This window comes from Kogia breviceps, chromosome 1, assembly GCF_026419965.1.
Source record: "Kogia breviceps isolate mKogBre1 chromosome 1, mKogBre1 haplotype 1, whole genome shotgun sequence".
NCBI lineage: Eukaryota > Metazoa > Chordata > Mammalia > Artiodactyla > Physeteridae > Kogia > Kogia breviceps.
In genome coordinates this window covers 189,844,953-189,865,805 of record NC_081310.1, presented here as the reverse complement: position 1 = coordinate 189,865,805, position 20,853 = coordinate 189,844,953, and the positions used below count along the sequence as shown (strand labels likewise).

At 60.8% G+C, this 20,853-nt stretch overlaps 1 protein-coding gene across 6 annotated transcripts; it reads right to left on the bottom strand.

The window, feature by feature from the left end:
* Positions 1 to 350: 350 nt before the first annotated feature.
* ATP13A2 (ATPase cation transporting 13A2) lies at positions 351 to 20,546 on the bottom strand. Of its 6 annotated transcripts, none has more exons than XR_010837205.1 (29): positions 20,318 to 20,518; positions 14,004 to 14,098; positions 13,689 to 13,871; positions 13,312 to 13,370; positions 13,026 to 13,140; positions 12,691 to 12,770; positions 11,067 to 11,144; positions 10,814 to 10,883; positions 9,792 to 9,926; positions 9,638 to 9,704; positions 9,238 to 9,369; positions 8,490 to 8,645; positions 7,864 to 7,974; positions 7,732 to 7,778; positions 7,466 to 7,654; positions 6,108 to 6,314; positions 5,507 to 5,602; positions 5,261 to 5,420; positions 5,022 to 5,142; positions 4,760 to 4,884; positions 3,888 to 4,048; positions 3,692 to 3,808; positions 3,510 to 3,589; positions 2,856 to 3,008; positions 2,660 to 2,756; positions 1,572 to 1,795; positions 1,316 to 1,484; positions 862 to 1,031; positions 351 to 771 (listed from the first exon to the last, which is right to left on the bottom strand). XR_010837205.1 is itself a non-coding variant. In XM_059073856.2 (29 exons), the coding sequence occupies exons 1-29, from the start codon at positions 20,325 to 20,327 to the stop codon at positions 637 to 639; spliced, it is 3,525 nt and encodes a 1,174-aa protein (XP_058929839.1). In that variant the 5' UTR covers positions 20,328 to 20,546; the 3' UTR covers positions 351 to 636. The 6 variants fall into 6 exon arrangements, 4 of the variants coding, with proteins under 4 accessions (XP_058929839.1, XP_058929865.1, XP_066872549.1 ...); XR_010837211.1 differs by having other exon boundaries at positions 12,691 to 12,767; XM_059073856.2 differs by having other exon boundaries at positions 1,333 to 1,484; positions 20,318 to 20,546.
* Positions 20,547 to 20,853: the final 307 nt, after the last annotated feature.

Below are 20,853 nucleotides of genomic sequence, written 5' to 3'. Positions count from 1 at the left end.
GGGACTGGGAATTCCCTGGCAGTCCAGTGGTTAAGACTCAGTGCTTTCACTGCCACGGGCCCAGGTTTGATCCCTGGTCGGGGAACTAAGGTCCTGCAAGCCATGCGGCGTGGCCAAAAATAAAAATAAAAAAGGGGGGGCAGTACTCCACAGTTATAAGGATTAAATGATGATGCCTATAAAGTGCTGAACGGAGCACCGGGCACGTGCTCAACCTGGAGATATGACTGTCGGATGAGGAAACGGAGGCTCAGAGAGGGGTGTTGTCCAACACGATCTGAAAAATCAGGGGATGCCGGGAGCAGACACGTGCCAGGGGCACTCAGGTCAGTGGTATCAGGCAGGCCGAGGCAGGAAAATATTATGACTTTATTTGCTACACTGACAGCGGCTCTGAGTGCGGGTGGTGGCCGCTGTCTCTACACGGGGCATCCGAAGTGGGGGACAAGGATAGTTAGCGTCTCCCCAGGCGGGGGCAGGGGAGGCTGGGCCAGGCAGACGTGGGACATGAGTGTGACAACCGCCAACCTCAGGGCTGCAAGAGCGATGGCAGTGGTGTCTCTGGAGATGGGTCCTGGTCGGTGGCTCAGAAGCAGGGAGATCCGGTGTTTAGGGTGCTGGCCGGCCGGGCCTGCGCTACCTCATGGGCCTGGTGGGCGGTGGCCAGGGCTGCTCGGCCAGCTCCTGCTCCAGCTGCTTGAAGCGCTTCTTGGAGGCCCGTTTGGGCCGGAGCCACCGCAGGCAGCCTGGGAGGCACTGGTCCAGCACACTCTGCCGGGGACAGGGAGGGCGCAGGGGGCCAGCTGTGGCTGAGTCCTACCCCCAGAGCCCCCTCCCACCCCAACACGGGGTGGGCCCCACCTCCAGCATGAAGGCTCCCACCAAGTTGAAGGCGACCAGGCCCAGCAGCAGCAGCTTGAAGTAGGTGTCGGCGATGCTCCTCAGCGTCAGCAGCCCCTGCAGGAGGCCGGGGGCCAGGAGGAGGCCCACCAGGACGGAGCCCAAGAGCACCAGGGCCACAAGGAAGGGCACTGGGGGTGGGGGAGTCCGTCAGGCCAGGAAGCCCCGCACACTCACACCCATGCCCGACGGGACCCCACAGCAACCAGCCCCACAGCCCCTCCCTCCATCTCATTCCCCTCCCTCCACCTCATTCCCCTCCCTCCATCTCATCCCCCCTCCCTCCACCTCATCCCCCCTCCCCCCACCTCATCCCCCCTCCCCCCACCTCATCCCCCCTCCCCCTACTTCATCCCCCCTCCCTCCCTCCCTCTCATCCCCCCTCCCCTCCATTACCCTCCCCAGCACACCCCACCCCCAGCACAGCAGCACCATTGGTGTAGAGCGGCCGGCGGAAGGGCGCCCCCTTGGACACGGCCATGGCCAGGATGAGGTACTGGAAGCTGGACAGACAGAAGACCACCGTGTTCTCATAGTTGGGCAGGTTGTCTGGCGCGGGTACCGTCCTGTTCAGTGGCACGAACCTGGGGGCACAGGGACCGGGAGTCAGGGAGCGAGGGTGAGGAGGACGGGGCATGGGTGGGATGTGGGGCGAGCTCCCCGCCACTCACCAGGGCTGGGCCACGGTCAGGAAGTAGCCCCCGAGCTGCACGCTGGCCACCAGGGCCACCTGTAGCAGCAGGCTGCTGAGCACGGGCACGCTGAGCAGGGCCCCCGGTGGCCGCGCCTGCCCCAGTGCCGGCGCCGGCCCCGTGCGGCTCATGAGCACCGCCACCGTGGTGGTGATGACCAGGTCGATGACCAGGAACTGCACATCGCCCAGGTTGGTGTTGACCTGCCGGCGGGGAGGGAGGGCGGAGGCGAGGAGAGCTCCTAGTCTGATGGGGCAGCCACCAGCCCTGCCCGTACGGAGACTGACGGGGCAGGTGTTTTCCTGCCCTGCACCTTGATGGGCAGACAGCACCCTCCTGCCTCTGGCAACTCCCAAGCGGATGAAGGAGACACGGCCCTGCCTTCAGGAAGCCCCTCTCCCCGTCTGAGGGAGAAGGCATCCCTGCTGACCTGGGGGGGGGGGGCCTAAATCTGCCGGGAACTACCGGCCTGAGAGGAAGGCTGAGGTTCTGCCTTGTGGAGCCCCAAGGTTTCTGGAGGACACACAGTTCCTGCCCTCACGTTGAAGTGGACACGGGGACGAAAGCTGGCGCAAGGCCTGCAGTGCCCCATGGCGCCACCTGTTTCCGGCGGGGGCGCGCAACGCGTGCTCTGAGCAGAGGAGTGGGTGACACCCTTTGGACAGGAGGCCGGAGGCACAGTCGAGGTCTGAGTTAGGGCGAGCGGGGGATGGGCGGATTCATGGGAAAGGGGCAGAGGCCTCGGGTGTCCCACTCCTGCCTCTGCCTCCTTCACCCCTGCCTGGGCTCTGCCTCAGGCCCCCCTGCAGGTGGGGAACTCCCAGAGGACAGGGGTGAAATGCCAGCCCAGGACATAGCTGCTCCCGTTTCTGAGGACCTACTGCGTACCAGGTGCTCAGTGCTTTCATCACCTCACACAAGCCTCACTGCCGAGGCTCCAGAGCGCCTAAGCCCCGCGGCCGCAGCAGGATCTGAGGCCGCGCTGCCTCCTCCAGAACCTGCCGGGCTCCTCACCACGCTGCCGAGGTCCTCGCCCCGGGCCCGGCACGGGGCCTGCAGACACTCACCGTGTAGAGGAGCAGGACAGAGATAAACTGGGTCAGGCTGTACAGGGCCATGTACTTGAAGACGCTGAACGACGTGTCCAGGGAACAACGACCTTCCCTGGGGAGCGGGTACGGGCGTGAGGGCGCCCAGGCCAGCTGACGGGCCCTGCCGAGACCCCCCCCCCGCCCCCCCCCCCCAGGCCCCTGCCCGCCTCACCTGATGACCATGGGCACACACTCAATGTTGGCCACGCTTGAGGTGAAGGGCGAGACCACTGAGGCCTCGGCCTGGGACAGCGAGATGCCCACGTCAGCCGCCTTCAGGGCCCCGCAGTCGTTGGCGCCATCCCCACACATGCCCACACAGTACCTGTCGGAGAGGGGAGGGCGGGCGCGGCCCAGACTCACGGGCTGGCTCTGAGCCCGGGAGGGCCCTCCGCAGCTGCGAATCGGCCCACCCACCTCCCGGGCTGGCTGGCAGGACACGGGGACGGCTGCATCCCGACTGCCCGCTGGGTGCCTGGGAAAATGCTCAGTAAATGGTACGCAGTAGGTGCTCAGTAAACAGGTGCAACTGCAGTAGCCACAGGGTCTGTATCCACGGGGTCCGTATCCACGGATACAGAGAGCCGACCGTACTATGCCATTTTATATAAGGGACTCGGGCACCTGTGGATGTTGGTATCCGCAGGGGCCCTCGGAACCAATCCCCCGCAGATACTGAGGGCGGTGTACTACTGTCAGCGTGACAGACCCGGGGGGGGGCCCTGCTGGGCTCTCTGAGGCCGACGGCTCCTGAACGCCTGGGGTGGGAAGCAGGGACATACGGGCCAGCTGGGCCCCCGCAGGCCCCTCCCCCGCAGGCACTCACTGAAGCTTCTGCAGTTCACACACCAGCTCTGTCTTCTGCTCGGGAGCCATGCGGGCAAAGACGGTGCCCTGGACCAGGACCTGGGAGCACGGGGAGACAGGGGAGGGGCTGAGGCAGCCAAGAGGAGGGAGCGGAGCACGGCGAGGTGTGGGGCGACCAGGGAGGCCCGGGGGCAGCCCTACCTTGGGCAGCAGCTTGGGGAAGTGCTTCATAAGGACACCAAAGGTGGACCCGCTGAGGGCCAGGTGGCCGGATCGGGGGTCTGGCTCCGTGGTGTAGCTTGCGGCCTGGTCAGGATCCTGGGGGCCCGGGAAGCTCAGCTGACAGAAGGGTGGGGTCATGGGTGGGGTCTGTGGCGGAACTCGGGGTCAGCCTCACCTGAACCCCGTTCACGGCTGCAGAGGACTCCACTGGCTGAAGCTCGAGGGAGGCAGGCTGGCCCCGCTCGGGGGGGTTGGCGTGGATGACGGCCAGGCGCTCCTGGGGGCCCACCATGCCGCAGCCCTGGGCCACGGTGACCGCTGTCTGCAGGTTGTCCCCTGGGGGTACGGGGCAAGGTCAGGGTCCGGCCACTACTGAGGGGGCCATCCTCACCCTGACACGTATAGATGGGAAAATTGAGGCCAGACAGAATCTGTCTGCCATGACTGGCTCCGTGAGCTCAGGCAGGGTATCGGTGTCTCTGAACCTGGGTCTCCTTGTCTGTAAAACTAGGGATCAGAGGTCTTAGGAGAAACTGGGAGCCTGGGTTTGAATTCTACGTATACCTTTTTTTTTTTTTTGGCCGCGCCACGTGGCACGTGCGACCTTAGTTCCCCGACCAGGGATTGTACCCGTGCCCCCTGCACTGGAAGTGAGGAGTCTTAACCACTGGACCACCAGGGAAGTCCCCTGAATCTTTCTTTTCTTGCTCCATGAAACTGTCACAACCTTTGAGGTTGACCTAACTTCCCCCATTTCGCAAGAGTTGGAAATTGGAAGTTGGGGAGAGGTCACCAGCAGCTGAGCTGGAATCCAGGTTGTCCAACACCAGCCCCAGACTCTTTGGAAGTCACCCCACCCCTCTGAGCCTCACTTTCCTCATCTGTCAACTGGGGTGACAATGGTCACTCGGGAGGGAGACTGTGAAGATACCTGAAATGTCTGAAAAGAACCAGGCCTGAGGCAGGGGCCCCAAGAGATGCCCCGGGAAGGGACTCCAGGTACCCTTGTCTCTGCCGGGGATGGGGTGGATTCTGCCCTCCTGGTACCTGTCACCATGACGGTGCGGATGCAGGTCCTCCGCAGAGCCTGGATGACGGGTGTCGTCTGTGGCTTTAGCAGATTCTGCATGACCAGCAGCCCCAGGAGGCTCAGCTTCCACTCCACGGTGTCCCTGGAGGGTGGGCAGACCCGGGTCAGAGGTCATGCAGTGGCCACGACCCCTCCCCCAGCCACTGGGCAGGGGCGTCGGCCCTGGGCTCTGCCCCCCTCTGCCCACACGAGGCTGGAGGCTCAGTGCCCAGGGCCCACCTCGTCAGCTGCTGAGCTGCTTCCATGTTGGGTGCGATGGGCAGCGGCTTGCTGGCGAGGGCCACCACGCGGTAGCCAGCAGCTGTGTAGCTCTGCAGCATCTGGGTGAAGTCGGCGGGCACTGCCAGGGAGAGGCAGGTGTCACTGGGACGGGGAGGTGGGGGCAGCGACACGGGCTGGGCGCCCACCCCATTCCGTGCCAGTGGCAACCTGCAGACTCTGGGGCCCTCCCCCTTCACCTGTCTTGGGGTCGCAGAGGTCTGCCACCAGCTCGGGGGAGCCCTTGACGCAGGCCTCGGGCCGGGCCGCCCCCGGCCACGCCACCACCACGCTCATGCGCTGCAGAGCCGATGAGAAGGGGAAGTGGCTGAGGATGCCGACCGGCACCAGGGGCTCCTCCTGTAGGGTTGGAGGGGCAGCTGAGGGGCTGGCCTGTGGAGCCCACCCCTCCCAGCCCACGCCCACAGGCACCCCCCTCAGCTCACCACGCCCTGCAGGTGGAGCTCCTGAAGCGGGGGTTTCATCACTGCCAAGACCTGGGTCCCAAACGTCGAGTCTGCAGCTGGTCCCTCCTCCAGGACCTGGGAGGCAGGCAGAGGACACTGGCATCGAGGGGCCGGGTGCTGGCCTGGCCTGGGGCAGCCAATCCTTGGCCCATGGAGAGAGGCAGTGGGACAGACTCAAGTTACACTCATGGAGGACTTCCTTCACGGGAGACTGGGTAGAACAGAAGTCAAGAATGTGCGCTTTGGAGTTGGGGGGACCCAAGTCCAAACTCTGGCTTTGCCAGTTACAAGCCGCTGGGTGACCTCGGACAAGTTATTCCAAATCTCCATCAGCCTCAGTTTCCTTCGTGAAGCAGGTTTTAAGCTACCTCCCTGGGGCTATGGGGAGCAACATGAGATGAGGCTCGAGGAACAGAGCGCCGGCACAGGGTAGGCGCTCAGCACTAGGCCTCGGCCACTGTTTTTCTCGGTGGTGGGCATGATAGAGACGCCCCCTGGAAGTCCTAGAATGAAGACTGGGTGGGCTTAGTGAGGGCTCGGCTGCCCAGAGGCAGGGGGTGGACCTGCTCGGCCTCCTCACCCAGCCAGTAGATTCCACCATCTTGAGGTCCAGGGGGTCACCCACTGGGGTGTCCCGGAGCCGGCTGAGGGTGTGGCAGGTGGCCAGTGCCCGGAGCAGGGGCCCCATGGGAAGACGGCGGGGCTCTGGGACCAGCGGCAGGAACTCCTGCCCCTTCAGCGGCACCACACCCATCACGTCCAAGCCGTCCTCTGTGAGCGTGCCTGTCTGCAGGGGGCAAGCGGGCGGGCCAGTGATGAGTCCTGGGGTGAGCTGTGCCCCGCGGCGGTGGGCGCCCACACCCCTGGCCAGGCAGGGCCCACGGGAACCCCAGGAGCCAGAGCTGGACCTTTGCTCGAGCAGGTCCCTCTGCCAGGCTGTCCTACGCAACCCGCAGTGTTTCTCGGTCTGGCCTCGTTTCCCGCAGGAAGTCTTTAACCCTACAGTTGGGTCAGGTAGTGCTTGCTCGGGGCTCCCACCCATGGCCTCTTTACTACTGCATCATTTGTTCACTGTGGTACCAGGAAGAGGGCCTGGCCATGTACAGCTCTCAGGGTAATGAATGAATGAACGAATGAATGAGTGAAAGGATGCCTGCCTTTCCCATACCATATTCCAGAGGCTCAGTTCCACATCTGGCCCCTTCGCTAGCCTGGGAGCTCTGCGAAGATGATCACGCTCCACGCTTTCAGTTGAAATAACGTCCAAACTCCTCACCAGGGCCCGCCAGCCTCTGATGGATCAGGGCTCCGCCCGTGTCATCTTGCCCCCCTCCCTACTGTCCCCCGAGCCCCAGGCACACTGGTCGGTTCCTCCAAGGAGCCATGAGCCACTCTACTTCTTCCCCTCCACCTCGCCAGCCCTGCTCTCCTCTCAGTGTGGTCCACCCCTCAGAGGTCACCAAGGGACCAGAGGAGCCTTCCTTGACTGCCCTCTAAGGGAGTGGCCCCCATGTACCACCCATCACGTACCCCATCTGCTTCCTCCCTAGAACCCATCACCATCTGCAGCTCTCTGTGGTCCCTGGTTCACTCATTATGGTGGTGGGGACACCTCTGTGTGGGTCACTGCTGGATCCCCAGTTGACAGCAGCCCTGGGTACCCAGTAGGCCCTCAACGGTTCTCAAACAAACAAATTAAATGATTTTAGACATTTCATGCTCCAGACTGTGAGCCTGATGCAGGTGGGAGCTGGGGGTGGAGGGTGCCTCGGAGTGTTTCCATCCCAGGACAGGACCTGGCGGTGGCCACAGTGTTCACAGCAGGGGTGCACGGGCAGGCGGCGGGGCTCTGGGCTCAGCAAGCCCTCGGTGAGCGTTGCTGAGTGAGGGATGTGGGCGTGGCGGGCCTGGCCGTGCCCCCCACCGCGCGGCCCCCACCTTGTCGAAACACACCAGCCGGAGCTTGCCCCCCAGGTTGATGCGCATCGGGTGGATGCAGAAGACGCCCTGGCTCCGCAGCCGGCTCTGCGCGTAGAGCGCGCACACAGTCATGGCGGCAGGCAGGGCGGGCGGCACGGCCACCGTCACCAGGTCCAGCGCCCGGATCACGATCTCATCCAGAGGCACCTGGCAGGGGGCACCGTGAACGCCAAGGGCCGGGCCGGCTGGGCCCTGGGCCCCCAGCGGCGGCCCCCGCGGCTCACCTGGTTGCGCTGGAGGATGAAGATGCTGTAGATGGTGCCGAGGAGAGCTGAGGAGACAGCAAGGGACTCAGCGGGGCTGGGGACGGGGCTCCGGGGGCCACTGGCAAAGCGGGGTGCGGGGGGGCCACTCACCCAGGACAGAGAGGGCAGCCACAAACTTCATGCTGTGTTTATAGAACTTGAAGTTGATGGGCCGGGGATGCAGGATGGAGCTCACCAGGGCCCCTTTAGCTGTGCAGAACCCTGGGAGGAGATGGGGAGACCGAGGCAGGGGAAGCTGAGGGTCGGGAGGACTCCACCCCTCCCCCACACCATCCCCACCTCTGGGGTTGTAAGGCACGACGCTCCTGGGGTCAGCAATCACCCCGTTTGGCGGTCACACGGGATGGCCACAGGCCTTGCCCGGCCTTCAGAAGCTTAGTAAATAAGGAATCAGTAGTGCCATCTACAAACTGGGTGGTTTCACTTAAAATCCAGATGTGTGGCTTTCGCTGAAAAATGTCAAATCTGGTGACACGCCGGGTCCCTTTCACACGTGGCGGGGGCCTGCTGGAGATGTACAGCACTGCTCTCTTCCTAAGGGGTGGGCTCCTTCCTTCTTGCCACGTCCCTGCCCACTCCAGCCGATCCCAAGTAGGGGCGGGACATGCCTGAGTCGCACAGCAGGGCAGTGGTAGAGATGGGTCCTGCCCGGCTCTGTGCCACCTCTCCTCTAGGGGCTGGGCCCAGCATCCCTCCCCGCTTCCCAGACTCGTTACCTGTCTGGGTCACCACTGCCAGGACATGGGGGCCTACAAAGGCCCGGGCCTGCAAGATGAGGGTCCCACAGAAGAGCGTGTGCCGTTGGTGGGTCTCTGGGAAGTAGGGCACCGGTCCCTCGGGCAGGGCGGTCTTCAGCACTGGAACGCTCTCCCCTGGGAGGGATGTGGTATGAGGCCCACAATGCTCCCTCCCACCAACAAGACCAAGCCTTATGCCTAGAACTGTTACGGAAGCCCCAGGTCTCCTTTAACGCTAGTAACTATGTGTGCAGAAATCAGTGCCCCCATTTTACAGAGAGGAACGCTGAGGCTCAGAGAGGGCAAAAGACGGTCACAGTGAGACAATCCTGGGATGCGTGCAGCCAGTTTCCAGGAACCATCTCTCAGGGGAGCCAGAAAGAGTTGTGAGCATACAGCATATGGGCAGGGTGGGGGGCCAGGGTGGGGGGCCGGTGGTGTTCTCCTTCTGTTGGGATTATTTTGTAACAAGCTGTGTTACTTTTATAGTTCATATAAGATATTGACACGAGAGGGCTTAACCTCTGTAGAGCCCTGAGCTCGCTGCCTGGCAAAGAGTAGCAGTGCCTCACCCAGCATCTGCAGGGGTAGGACCCGCTGAGGCCGGGACTGTTACCTGAGCAAAGGGAAAAGAGAACTCCATCTAAAAGTTCTGACACAAGGCAGAGGGGCTCGATGGACCGGCAGGGGGGGGATGGGAGGCCGCTGGCCAGGGGCAGGCACTGACCTGTCAAAGAGCTCTCATTGACCATGCACTCGCCAGCCACCAGGGCAGCATCGCAGGGCATCAGCCCACCCTCCTGGGGCAGCACCAGGCAGTCTCCCGGCACGAGCTCACTGGAGTCGACCCATTCCTCCTCTTCGGGCAAGCAGGGGCCTCAGTATAGCCTGGAGGGGACTCCCCCACTGCCTCCCCCAGGCTTCGTCTCTCCCCTAGCCTCTCTCCCTCCCCCAGCCTCTCTTCCTCCCTCCCCCAGCCTCCCTCCCTCCCCCAGCTTCCCTCCCTCTTCCAGCCTCCCTCCCTCCCCCAGCTTCCCTCCCTCCCCCAGCCTCCCTCCCTCCCCCAGCTTCCCTCCCTCTTCCAGCATCCCTCCCTCCCCCACCTCTCACCTCCCCCAGCCTCTCACCTCCCCCAGGCCGGCACACACACACCCGTACAGACAGCTGGACCATGTCCCTCAGAGTCTGGCTTTGCTGTGGGCAGGAGGACAAGCAGGGAGTGGTGGGTGGAGGTCCCCTCGGACAGCGCCTGCCCTGTCCCATCCACCTCACGCCACACACCTTTCTGGTCTTGTATATCGACACGCAGATGGAGACGACGGAGATGAGGAAGATGCACAGTGCGTACCAGTAGTAGTAGTCAGCCAGCCACAGCCCGATGCTGAAGGCCTGGAACCCATAGTAGGGGTTCAGTGCCTGGGGGAGGGGTGGGGAGGCAGCGTCAGGGCCCAGGTCCCCTAGGGCAGGCCAGCCACAGGCTGGGCCTCCTGTGCCCACGGAAGCAGAGGGCCCGGCAGTTGCCAAAGGACTAAAGCCAGGCCTGTCTCCTGGTCAGTCCTGTCCAGATGTCCCTTGAGCCACCAGCTTCTTTGCTCGAAAGAGGACACACGGGGTGTTTACATGCCAGGCCCCCGCTAAGCACATCATCTAAATGTCATACGATGGTGAGGACAATTCCACAAGGCAGATGCTACCATCAGCTTCATTTTACGGCTGAGGAAACTGAGGCACAGAAGGGTTAAGTCACTTGCCGAAAACCACACAGCTCCCAGGTGGCCGACTAGGGTTTACGTCAGGCCAGACTCCAAGGCCTCCTCTCTGTCTCACAGGTGTCTGCCCCTGGCTCAGAGGGCTGGGATGTTAGCAGTGTACTCTAGGTGTGTCCAGGCCACTGGCTTCCCTTTGTCCCCATGTGACCCTGGCCACGCCACGTCCCCCGCTCCGTAGCTCCGGTTCCTAATGTGTGAACGGAATGTCCCTACCACGAGGCTGTTGGAGCGTGAAAGTGGGTAATGCATGGAAAGGACCCAGACTCTGGAGCCTGGCGCTTGGCACACAGCAGGGGCCCAGGCTGTGTGGGTTTGTCTCTTGGCCTCTAATCCCCAGCCCCAGCCTGGACCAGAACTTCCAATTCCTCTCCCTGAGCTGACTGGGGCTGCTTCTGAGACAGCTCTCCACCATGGAGAAGAGGACAGCTGGTACAATCTGCCTCTGTAAGGGTGGCCCAGAGAGGGCAAGCCCCTGGCCCAGGTCACACAGCCAGCTCAGGCCAGAGCTGGGGCGGGGCCCAGGGACAGCCCTACCTCGTCCACCAGCAGCTGGGGATAGGACTTGACAGGTACACTGATCACATTGGGGCCGTAGATGGTCTTCCTGTAAGAGGAAAAGCGGCGGGGCCGTCAGATGGAGGGGCTGTGGCAGCTGGACCCTCTAGCAGCGGCGGAGCTCCCTACTTTCCAGCTGGGGAAACTGAGGCCCAGAGAAGGCAGGTGACTGGAGGAAGGCCACACCCAGGGGCGCAAGAGAGGGGGCCCCAGCTCTCAGGGCAGCACCCACCTCACGGTTTGGTCCTGGAGGCTGAGGCCGGTGCTGGAGCAGTGGAGGTCGTCACAGGTGCGGCCGTGGTCCAGCAGGCTGGGAGGACCGGGGAGAGGGCACTCGTGTGGGTAGTGGGGTCTGAGCTCTGCACCCCCCACCCCTCCTGGCCCACCTCTGCCACACCAAGCTCCTGGGAGAAAGCTGGTCCCTCACGAACTCTGGGCCTGTCTCCTTTTGTTCCTCTGATCAGGCCCCAAACCATCTCACCCAGGAAAAACGATGAGAGATGATGATAATACTTAACAGTGACAACAGCCGCTATTATTTAGTGACATTTAGAGCTTTCTTTACAATTATGCCTTCTTACGTAAGTCACTTAACCTCTCTGGGCCTCAGACTTCTCATCTGCAAGATGGAGACGGTGACAGCATCTCCCTCACAGGGCTACGGGTGGATTAAATGAGATAAGATTTGCAAAGTGCTTGGACGGTTCCTGGCACTTACTAGGTGACAAAGGTCAGCGATTTTTTTTTTTTTTTTTTTTGGCTGCGCTGGGTCTTCGATTCTGTGTGTGGGCTTTTCTATAGTTGCAGCGAGTGGGGGCTACTCTTTGTTGCAGTGCACGGGCTTCTCATTGCAGTGCCTTCTCTTGTTGCAGAGCACGGGCTCTAGGCAGGCGGGGCTTCAGTAGTTGTGGCTCGCGGGCTCTAGAGCGCAGGCTCAGTAGTTGTGGAGCACAGGCTTAGCTGCTCTGCAGCATGTGGGATCTTCCCGGACCAGGGATCGAACCTGTGTCCCCTACGTTGGCAGACGGATTCTTAACCACTGTGCCACCAGGGAAGTCCCACGTCAGCGAGTTTTGCTATTCCTCTCACGTAGCAGAGGCTGTTGGTGCCCTCCCCACACCCCTTGGAATTCAGGTCTGCGCGGTGCAGCCTCTTACTGGAGACACCTGTCCTGGCTTGAGGGCTTCTCCTGGCTGCATAAGCATGGTCTGCCCGTGAGCTAGGAAGGCCGAAGTTGTGGAAGAGTTCATGTATTCCGCAACTGGTAACGGGAGGAAGGTGATGGGTACGTACCCCCTGGTTTCCTCACCCCTTGGGCGAGGACTCCCTGAGGTGTGCGCTCTACACTGGCTCAGAGGGATCCCCGTGCTCCAGGTGCCCACATCAACCCCCTCCACCGCTGCCTTCTCTTCCCGGCCTCACTTCCCCTATGTCTCCTGGCATCACCTTGCAAACAGATTCCCTGCACTTGAATCCTCGTCTTGAGGTCTGCTTCTCGGGGCTCAAACTGAGACATAAACCGAGCTCATATTTATCAAGCACTTAGTAGGTAACAGAGCAGGTACAAAACGCCAAACAGAAGGTCCACGTCCAGAGCTTACGGTCTGATTCACAGCAGTGTTGCCACCTCAGGCCAGGTGTCGTGCCAAGCCTTACATGACAGTAATATACTTTACCCTCGAAACAACCCTAGGAGCTCGGGATTCCCGTCATGAGCTATTTAGGGTCAGCGCTCTGAGGGGGCCAAGGCACAGAGCTGAGAGGGGAGTCCAGGCTGGGCCACCTCATGCCACCTCCTCTGCCCAAGGCAACACCCGCTGTGGGCGTGGTGTAGCGGCGTCGGCCCTGACCCCTACCTGACTCGGCAGAAGGCCTGCTGGGTCTCGATCCAGACGTAGCGCTGGCCCCGGAAGAGGTAGTAGCGCAGTGTCCGCTGCTGGGTGGGAGAGAGGAGAGGTGGGCTGGAGGCGGTCCCAGGAGGAGTGTGTGGGGGGCGGCAGGGCTATGGCACAGGAAAGAGGCGGGAGAGGCATGGAGGGGTAAAAGGTGATCGGCCAGCATCCTGGACCATTGGGACAAGAGAACCCGAGGCGCCCGGAGAACAGCTGGAGTCCAGCTCCCATTGTACAGGGTGTGAATCTGAGGCCCAGAGACAGGCAAGGACTTGTCCAGAACCCAGCTGTCCACTTACTGCCTCTTCGGTCCTGTGCAGCTGGGCGGTGTCCTTCCATGTCCCCTCTGGTAGTGTCCCCAGAGCTGCCTGGCTCCGGCCGTCCTCCGCCTGGGTCCGTGGGGGCAGCTCCAGGCTGGGGACGGGGGTGGGGTTACCGTGGAGCCCTGGGGGCTGCCCCAGCACCTTCCCATCCCCACAGAGCCACCTTCCCTCTCTCGGATGGGAGGCCCCGGGATCAGAGCCTTCGTGGGGGGAGGGCAGGAAGAGCAGGGGCTCCTGGGAAGGGGCGATGGGGCTGCCTCACCTGTCTTTGCTGATGGCCTCAGTCTGCACCTGGACAGTATAGAGCTGCCACGAACTATCCTGGAACACGGAGGTGTGCACTCAGTCCTGGAAGAGACCCCTCCCCTCCCCGGCCCCACCCCACAGCCAGGTGGCCCCTGCTGGAGGAGGCAGGGATCAAGGATAGAGGTGACCTCCTCGGGAATCACCCACCCCGTCCCGTCTGCCCACTGCTCAGATGGGAAAGCTGAGGTCCAGGGAGGAGAAGCACCTGTGTAAGGCCCCACAGAACGTCAGCGGCCAGGTTGGGCTGAGAACCCGAGCATCCTCCGCCCTGCAACCCTGAGCCGTCGCCACCCTCTCCAGCTCCCGGCTCGCCCCTGCTCCCCCGTCTCTCACCTCTTTGTCTCTTATTTCGATAACGAGCGTTTCGGCGCGGGCCAGGCTGCACGGCTGGAGCCGCAGCCGCACCCGCCACATGGGCTTCCATCGGAAGAGCAACAGAGGGATCCCCGCCATCATCCAGACCACGACGTGGTAGCCGATGGCCCGCCAAGGGCTGCCACAGTAGCCGCTGAGCCTCTGCGGACATGGGCGAGAGCAGGCCAAGGTAGTGGGGACGGGCGGGGGCTGGAGGAGGAAGCCAGGGTACCCGGGTGGGCCTGGGTATCACCCCCGCCCGGAGTTGCCCCTGCCCCTCCCCTGCCCACGCACCACGGATGAAACTGAGGAGCTGAGGGCATCTAGAGATGTCTCTATCGTCAGGGTCCCATAACCGGCGGGCGTGTTGCCCACGAGCGGCCTGCTGTCTGTGGAGAGAAGGGAGAAATGTCATTTGGTGGGGGGTTGGGGGGGGGTCCTCCTTCTTTCTTTAACCACGACTTAAGCGCAGTCATTTTATAAATCTGTTCTGATAAATCCAGTAACTCGAGTCTTCACGGGTCTGTTACCGGGCTGTCCTGTTGGTCCTCACTCGTAGTACCTTGTCTCCTTGTGCGTCTGGCGATTTCTGACTTGCTGTGGGCCCAGAGTCGGGGGACGGGGCCTGCTGAGCATTTTGAGCTTCAAGAGCTCCCCCCCACACGTCCAGCTATTCGCTTCCTGGGAGCTCTGGGTCCCACTTTCCATCTGGTCTCCACTCTGAGGGCAGGGACAGGGCTGCTCATCCTTTTTCTTCTTTTAGACGTCATTTTAAAAAATGTATTTATTTTTAATTTATTATATTTTTTAAAATTTATTTTTGGCTGCGTTGGGTCTTTGCTGCACGCGGGCTTTCTCTAGTCGTGGCGGGCGGGGCTACTCTTCGTTGCGGTGCACGGGCTTCTCATTGTGGTAGCTTCTCTTGTTGCGGAGCATGGGCTCTAGGCACATGGGCTTTAGTAGTTGCAATACGTGGGCTCAGTAATTGTGGCATGCGGGCCCTAGAGTGTGTGGGCTTCAGTAGTTGTGGCGCGTGGGCTCAGGAGTAGTGGCATGTGGGCTCTAGAGCACAGGCTGAGTAGTTGTGGCTCGCGGGCTCTAGAGCGCAGGCTCAGTAGTTGTGGCACATGGGCTTAGTTGCTCTGCAGCATGTGGGATCTTCCTGGACCAGGCATCGAACCTGTGTCCCCTGAAATGGCAGGTGGATTCTTAACCACTGCGCCACCAGGGAAGTCCCTGCTCATCCTTTTTCAACCTTCATGCCCAGCACAGGCCTGGCAGTGAGGAGATGCTGAGAAGTCGAGTATGGACTGATAAAATGTCAGGGCAGCCATGAAAGGGGCAGCTTCACTCTGAAGGTAAAATGGGGGGAGGAGGAAGGAAGAACCCAGTCACTGGGGGTGGGCTGGAGAGGAGGGGTGAGCTGAGCAAGCCCCCAAGGCTCAAGGAGAGAAGCCACTACGTGCCAGGGCCCAGCTGAACAGCTGACAGATTCCTTCGGTAAGGAAGGGCCCACTATCACCCCCATTTTACAGATGGGTAAACTGTGGCTCAGGGAAGACCAGCGGGCATCTCTACTGTAGAAACTCTTTTTTTTCTCCTGCCTCCCCTGCTGTAGTGCTGCGGTCCTAGCAGAGCAAGCAGACAGTGGGTGTTCTGGGGCCCCGGACGGGATGGGGCTCATGGCCTCTGCCAGGGTTTCTCTAACTGTGCTCCCTGGACCTCCTGGGCAACCTGTTAGACATGAAGATGCCTGGGCCCCTCCCAGACCTGCTGGCACAATGGCAGCGGTGCTGAGCATCTGCATGTTTCCCAGGAGCCTCTGGAGAAGTTCACTAAGGGGGATGGGAAAGCAGGGAAGGTGGGGGGCAACCTGCTGGTTTTCTGGGCTCCCTACTCCTCCTCCCCAACCAGAGCCCTGCAGAGGCCTGATCTGAAAGTTCCACCCAATAAGCCCAGGGTGTCCCAAGCACCTGCCTGTCACATTCCCAGCCCCTCAGCTGTTCTGTCCCCAAACACTTGGGTTTCTGCAGCTTCTCCGAGCCCCAAAGCAACCATGATAGTCAACATTTCCCAAGGCCCCACTACGTGCGGGCTCTGCTCCCGGTCCTTCTTACATAGCTAACGCAATGACCCTGCCATGTAAGTGCAATAATTATCCCCTTTTTATAGAAGAAAATTAGGCTCAGAGAGGTTAAGTAACGTGCCCAAGATCACACAGCCAAGTACACGGTAGTGTCCGGATGCAATCCTAGGCAGGCTGACTCCAGGGTGGGGTTTCTTTTTTTTTCTTTTTTTTTTTTTTTTTGGCTGCACTGGGTCTTCGTTGCTGCGCACGAGCTTTCCCTAGTTGCAGCGAGCGGGGGCTGCTCTTCGTTGTGGTGCGTGGGCTTCTCATTGCGGTGGCTTCTCTTTGTTGTGAAGCACGGGCTCTAGGCGCACGGGTTTCAGTAGTTGTGGCACACGGGCTCGGTAATTGTGGCTCGCCGGCTCGAGTGCAGGCTCAGTAGTTGTGGCGCATGGGCTTATTTGCTCCGGGGCATGTGGGATCTTCCTGGACCAGGGCTCGAACCCGTGTCCCCTGCATCGGCAGGCAGATTCTTAACCACTGCGCCACAAGGGAAGTCCCAGGGTGGGTTTTAATTCCCATCAGACCACGCAGAGTCTGTTCTGTCCTATCGCAGCCCCCCATATCTCCACATAAGGACGGTGATAATAATTACTGTGGTAATTACCATAATAAGAACAGCCAATATCCATTAAACACTTCCCAGGTGACAAGAGCTGCTCTAACCCTCCAGGCGAATTAGCTCATTTAACCCTCTGGCAACATGATGAGAGGACTCTAATATTTCCCATTTGTACAAATGAGGGAACCCGAGGCTCAGAGTCACAAAGGCCCCCTGGTAAATGGTGGAGCCAGGAAGTCAGCGCCCAGATCTTGTGTTTTGGGGGCCAATGTGGGCACTTCCACAGAACAGGGCATATGCCCTGTGCTGCCTGAGGCCTCTTTCAAACAAGATGACTCAAAACCCAAATTAACCCAAGCCCCACCCACGGTCAATCCCTCCCCTGTCCACTGGGTGACTCAGAATATATATGGAGCTGCCACCAGCTCCCGAAAGGGCCTGGTCTCAGGGGAACTCACATCCATACATACACTCCTCCCACACATACACACGAAGCCTGTAGCTCTCAACCATCCGGGTGTCTGGCCAATGGTAAAGTCTCAAAGCCAGAGGGCAGGAGGCCTGGTCAGCCTTCTGCCCTGGGGCTCAGAGACGCCAGCGTGGGTCCCCTGGGGTGATCCCTTTTGCTCTCTGGTCGCGGCCCAGTCCAGCTTGTGAGTGAGGCTGGTCAGGGCATGATTTGCTTCCCTTCCCGACAACAGCCCGCAGACAACAAACAGCCGAGGCCCTTCAGCTCTCTGGCGTGTGTGTGTGTTGTGCAGGGGCCGGGGGAGGCTCGCCCTGGATCCTGTCTTGGGGGTCAGAACAACAGGCATTCAGGGCAACTGACCCGGTCTGGCAAGCTGGGTTCTCAGATCCTTGGCCACCAACAAGCCACAGCCCTTTTCTTGTCCCTCCTCAAAAGGCCACACAGTCCCAGCTTTCCTTGCCAAAGGCCCTCACCAGCCCTGGAGACCTGCTCCTTGAGTGGGTCAGGGCAGGTAGTTTCACCCCCTTTAGGGCTCTTCTCGGGTGGTTTCTGGGGTGTAAGGAAAAAGAGCACCTTAGGGGGAACTTCCCTGGTGGTCCAGTGGTTAGGACTTCGTGCTTCCACTGCAGGGAGCATGGGTTCGATCCCTGGTTGGGGAACAAAGATCCCCCACAAGCCCTCGGTGCGGCCAAAACACAAAAACAACAGAAAGAGTACCTCAGGGCTATCGGGGGCTGACACAGGCCAGGCACTGTTCAAGGGCTTTACACATCGATTCATTCATTCCTCACCACTGTGAAGTGGGGACTACTTTTATCCCTATTTTACAGAGTAGGAAACCGAGGCCCAGAGAGGTGCAGTAAGCTGCCCAAGGGCCACACAGCCAGCACGCGGTGGGACGTGGATCCAGGCAGTGCGGCTGTAGGGTCCATGCTCTTAACCACGGCGCTACCAGCACCACCGCTGTCGTCCCCATCAGTAACTGGCTCTCTCACAAGTGCCTCAGCCTCTCCAGGCTTCCGTTTCCCATCTCTAGGATCATAACCCCAAAGTAGCTGGCACATGGGGTGTTTGAAGTTCCTGAAGCATGGCCTGTAGAGGCGGGCATTGCTGGCTCCCCTGCCAAGGAGGTGTGGCTTCCGCTCTGACCCATTTCTCAGGCTCCCCTGTACATTCCCAGTGCCCTGTCTGAAAACCCACAGCTGTGCCATTGCTCCCCTGTGTGCACTCGACAGCTCTTCTTCCCCGGGCCTTCAAACCCTCAGGCCAGCAGCTGTGCTGGGGATGGGACTGCAGCATGCTGCGCTGACCCCACGTGGGCCACTCTGCTCCTGCCGATCTGCTTTCCTCCTGCAACAATCGAGCAACTCATCCCATTTTACAGATGAGAAAACTGAGCCTTGAGAGAGGCAGTGTGCCCACCAATTTGTCTCGCAGCTGGAAGGGGCCTTACTCCAAAATCCTCTCTGCCCACCTCCCCCGCCCCCCACTGACACCAACACATCAGGCTTGCACAGGTGTCATCGCCCTCCTGCTCACAGTGCCTGGCATGTGGCTGGGACTCAGGAACCATTTATTGAATGAATGAACCAATGAATGAAGGTTGTACACCTCACTGACATAACAGAGCATGGAAGCAATGGTGCAAGAGTCACTGTGTCCATCTCCTGCCTCTGGGTCAGCTGGGAGGTACAGAGGAACAAGCCTCTTCTTGAAGGGCCCTGCCAGAGACCATCTGGAGCTGCCCTCACTGGATCACTTCCCCCAGGACCTAAACAATGTTCCCTCTGGAAGTTCTTCCTTGTGTCTATCACACACCCGTCATTTCACAAGGATGCTCTCCTCGTCAACCTGGGGAAGGAGGAAGTCACATCTGCGGAACACTCTAGTCTCCCAGCAAGGTCAAGCCCAGGGCATGCTCTTGCAGAACATCTGTCAAAACACTCAGAAGGGCTTGTTTGTCTCTATTCGCATTGCAGTCTCCCCAGGGATGGCACAGGAAGGTCAGAGCAGTGTCTGATCTCTTCCGGTATCACCAGCTCAGGCCAGCTGCTTGGGATGAGAATCCTTTCACAAATGACTGACTGCCTTGCTCTTCTGAATAACAGTGATTGATCTTCACGTGTAACCCTCTGAGGGAGGGACTATTATGATCTCATTTTACAGTTTGGGAAACTGAGGAACACAGCTTCAAGATCCCTTGCCCGGGGTCATACAGCTTGCAAGGGGAGAAGCTGAAAATGAGTGGGTGGGTCTAAATGAACACATTCCTCTCAGTTCATCCTCACTGCCACCTCTCCAAAAGTATGGATTAGGATTCCCATTTAAAATGAGGCACAGAGGTTGATTAACATGTCCAAACTCACACAGCTCTGAGTGGTCAAGATTAGACTTGAACCTAGTCTGACTCCCTGGCCCTGGGGCAATGCCACGAGTACTGCAGAGCATTTGGGAACCTCTTGTTTCCTGCGGAAGCACCGGTTTCCTGCTGATGACCTGCCAGAGGCCCAGGGCAGCACTGCTGCCTCCTCCCTTGCTGTGCTTCTCCCGTGGCCAGAAGCTCCTCTCCTGGGCCACACTGAGCGTGAGGGATAATCTGCCAGGACCTCCCAGATCTTTGGATCTGGAGTCCAGGGGCCATATTTCCTCAGCCTTTCCCCTTCCTCACCCTGGGTGCACCCTAGAGTTGGGGGGTGGGGAGGGTGGGGAGTAAGGTGGGAGACCGGAGGGAGAGACCTGAACTGAAGGGTCTGCAGCTGCAGAGAGTATGCTCAAGCGTTGGTGGCCCTTGGCTGAGGTCTAGGCTCTGAGTGACCCACGTGGAAATGAGACACTTCTAAACACGAGAGGTCTACTGGCACCATTTGCAGCAGGTAGAATTAGACTCTGGAAAGGGTGGCCTCCAGATACAGGGCCTGGGACAGGTAACAGGGAGGGTGTGGTCCCTGGACCGGGGTGCCAACAGGCTTGCTCTGGGAGCCTGACTCAGGGGATCAGGAGTGGCATTTGTGCCCCAGGGCACTCCGATCCAGGGACTCAGGAGCCCTGGCTTCTCCAACCCCATTCATTCATTCAGCCAAGAGGAACAACCGCTCAGAGGCCCTGGATGCAGCGGCCTCCACGTCTCTTCCCCCACCTGGACATCCGTCACTGCGCAGGGACATTTCTCCGTGCCCCGCCACCGCGGCCCCCGGATTATCCTTTTGCACGGCGGCGCCAGGCGCTTCCTCTCCCAGGGCTTTAGGAAGGCGCGGAGCGGACGGCTCTGCGCGGTGCCATCCCCGGGCTCCTGGCCTCTCTGGGAAGCGGGAGGGCACGGGCGCGGGGATGTCCCGGGGGCCGCTCCCTCGGCCCGCGCCCCCGCGGTGGGGGTGTCCCCCACGACAGGTGCGACGACGGGCGGTCCGGGGACCGCGCCCGGTTCCTGTCGGCTGGGGCTGCGCGCTCACCTGCGCTCATGGCGGCTCCTTGAGCTCATCGCCGGGCCCGGGCGTCGCGATGCCTCGCAGTCGGGGCCGAGGCGGAAGGCCGGGGGCGCGCGGCGCTGCGAGGCTGGGCGGCCCGGGACACCTGGAGGACCCGGCGGCTGGACCGGCGGCGAAGGTGCCGCAGTCAGGCTCTGCGCACCGCCAAGCCCCGCCCCGCCTTCTGCAGCCCCGCGTCCACCCGCGCGCCGCGCGGGCTGCCGGGATTTGTAGTCCGAGGCCGCTCCCAATTTGCACGCAGGGGCGGGGCGCCGAGAGACAGACGCGACAGCCCTGGGACAGACCGACACATCGAGAGGACACTCAGGGAATCCGACAGGACAGCCCTCAGACACATGAACACATAGACACACACTCAGAGAAATAGCCCTTAGATGCACAAACACAAGTACACAACGCCCCTCCCACTCCTCACAGATTCGCATAAAGAGAGAGTTGTGACCCAGAGATACACAATTCTCAGACACGCACACAAGGGCAAGACACTCAGGACAGCTTTG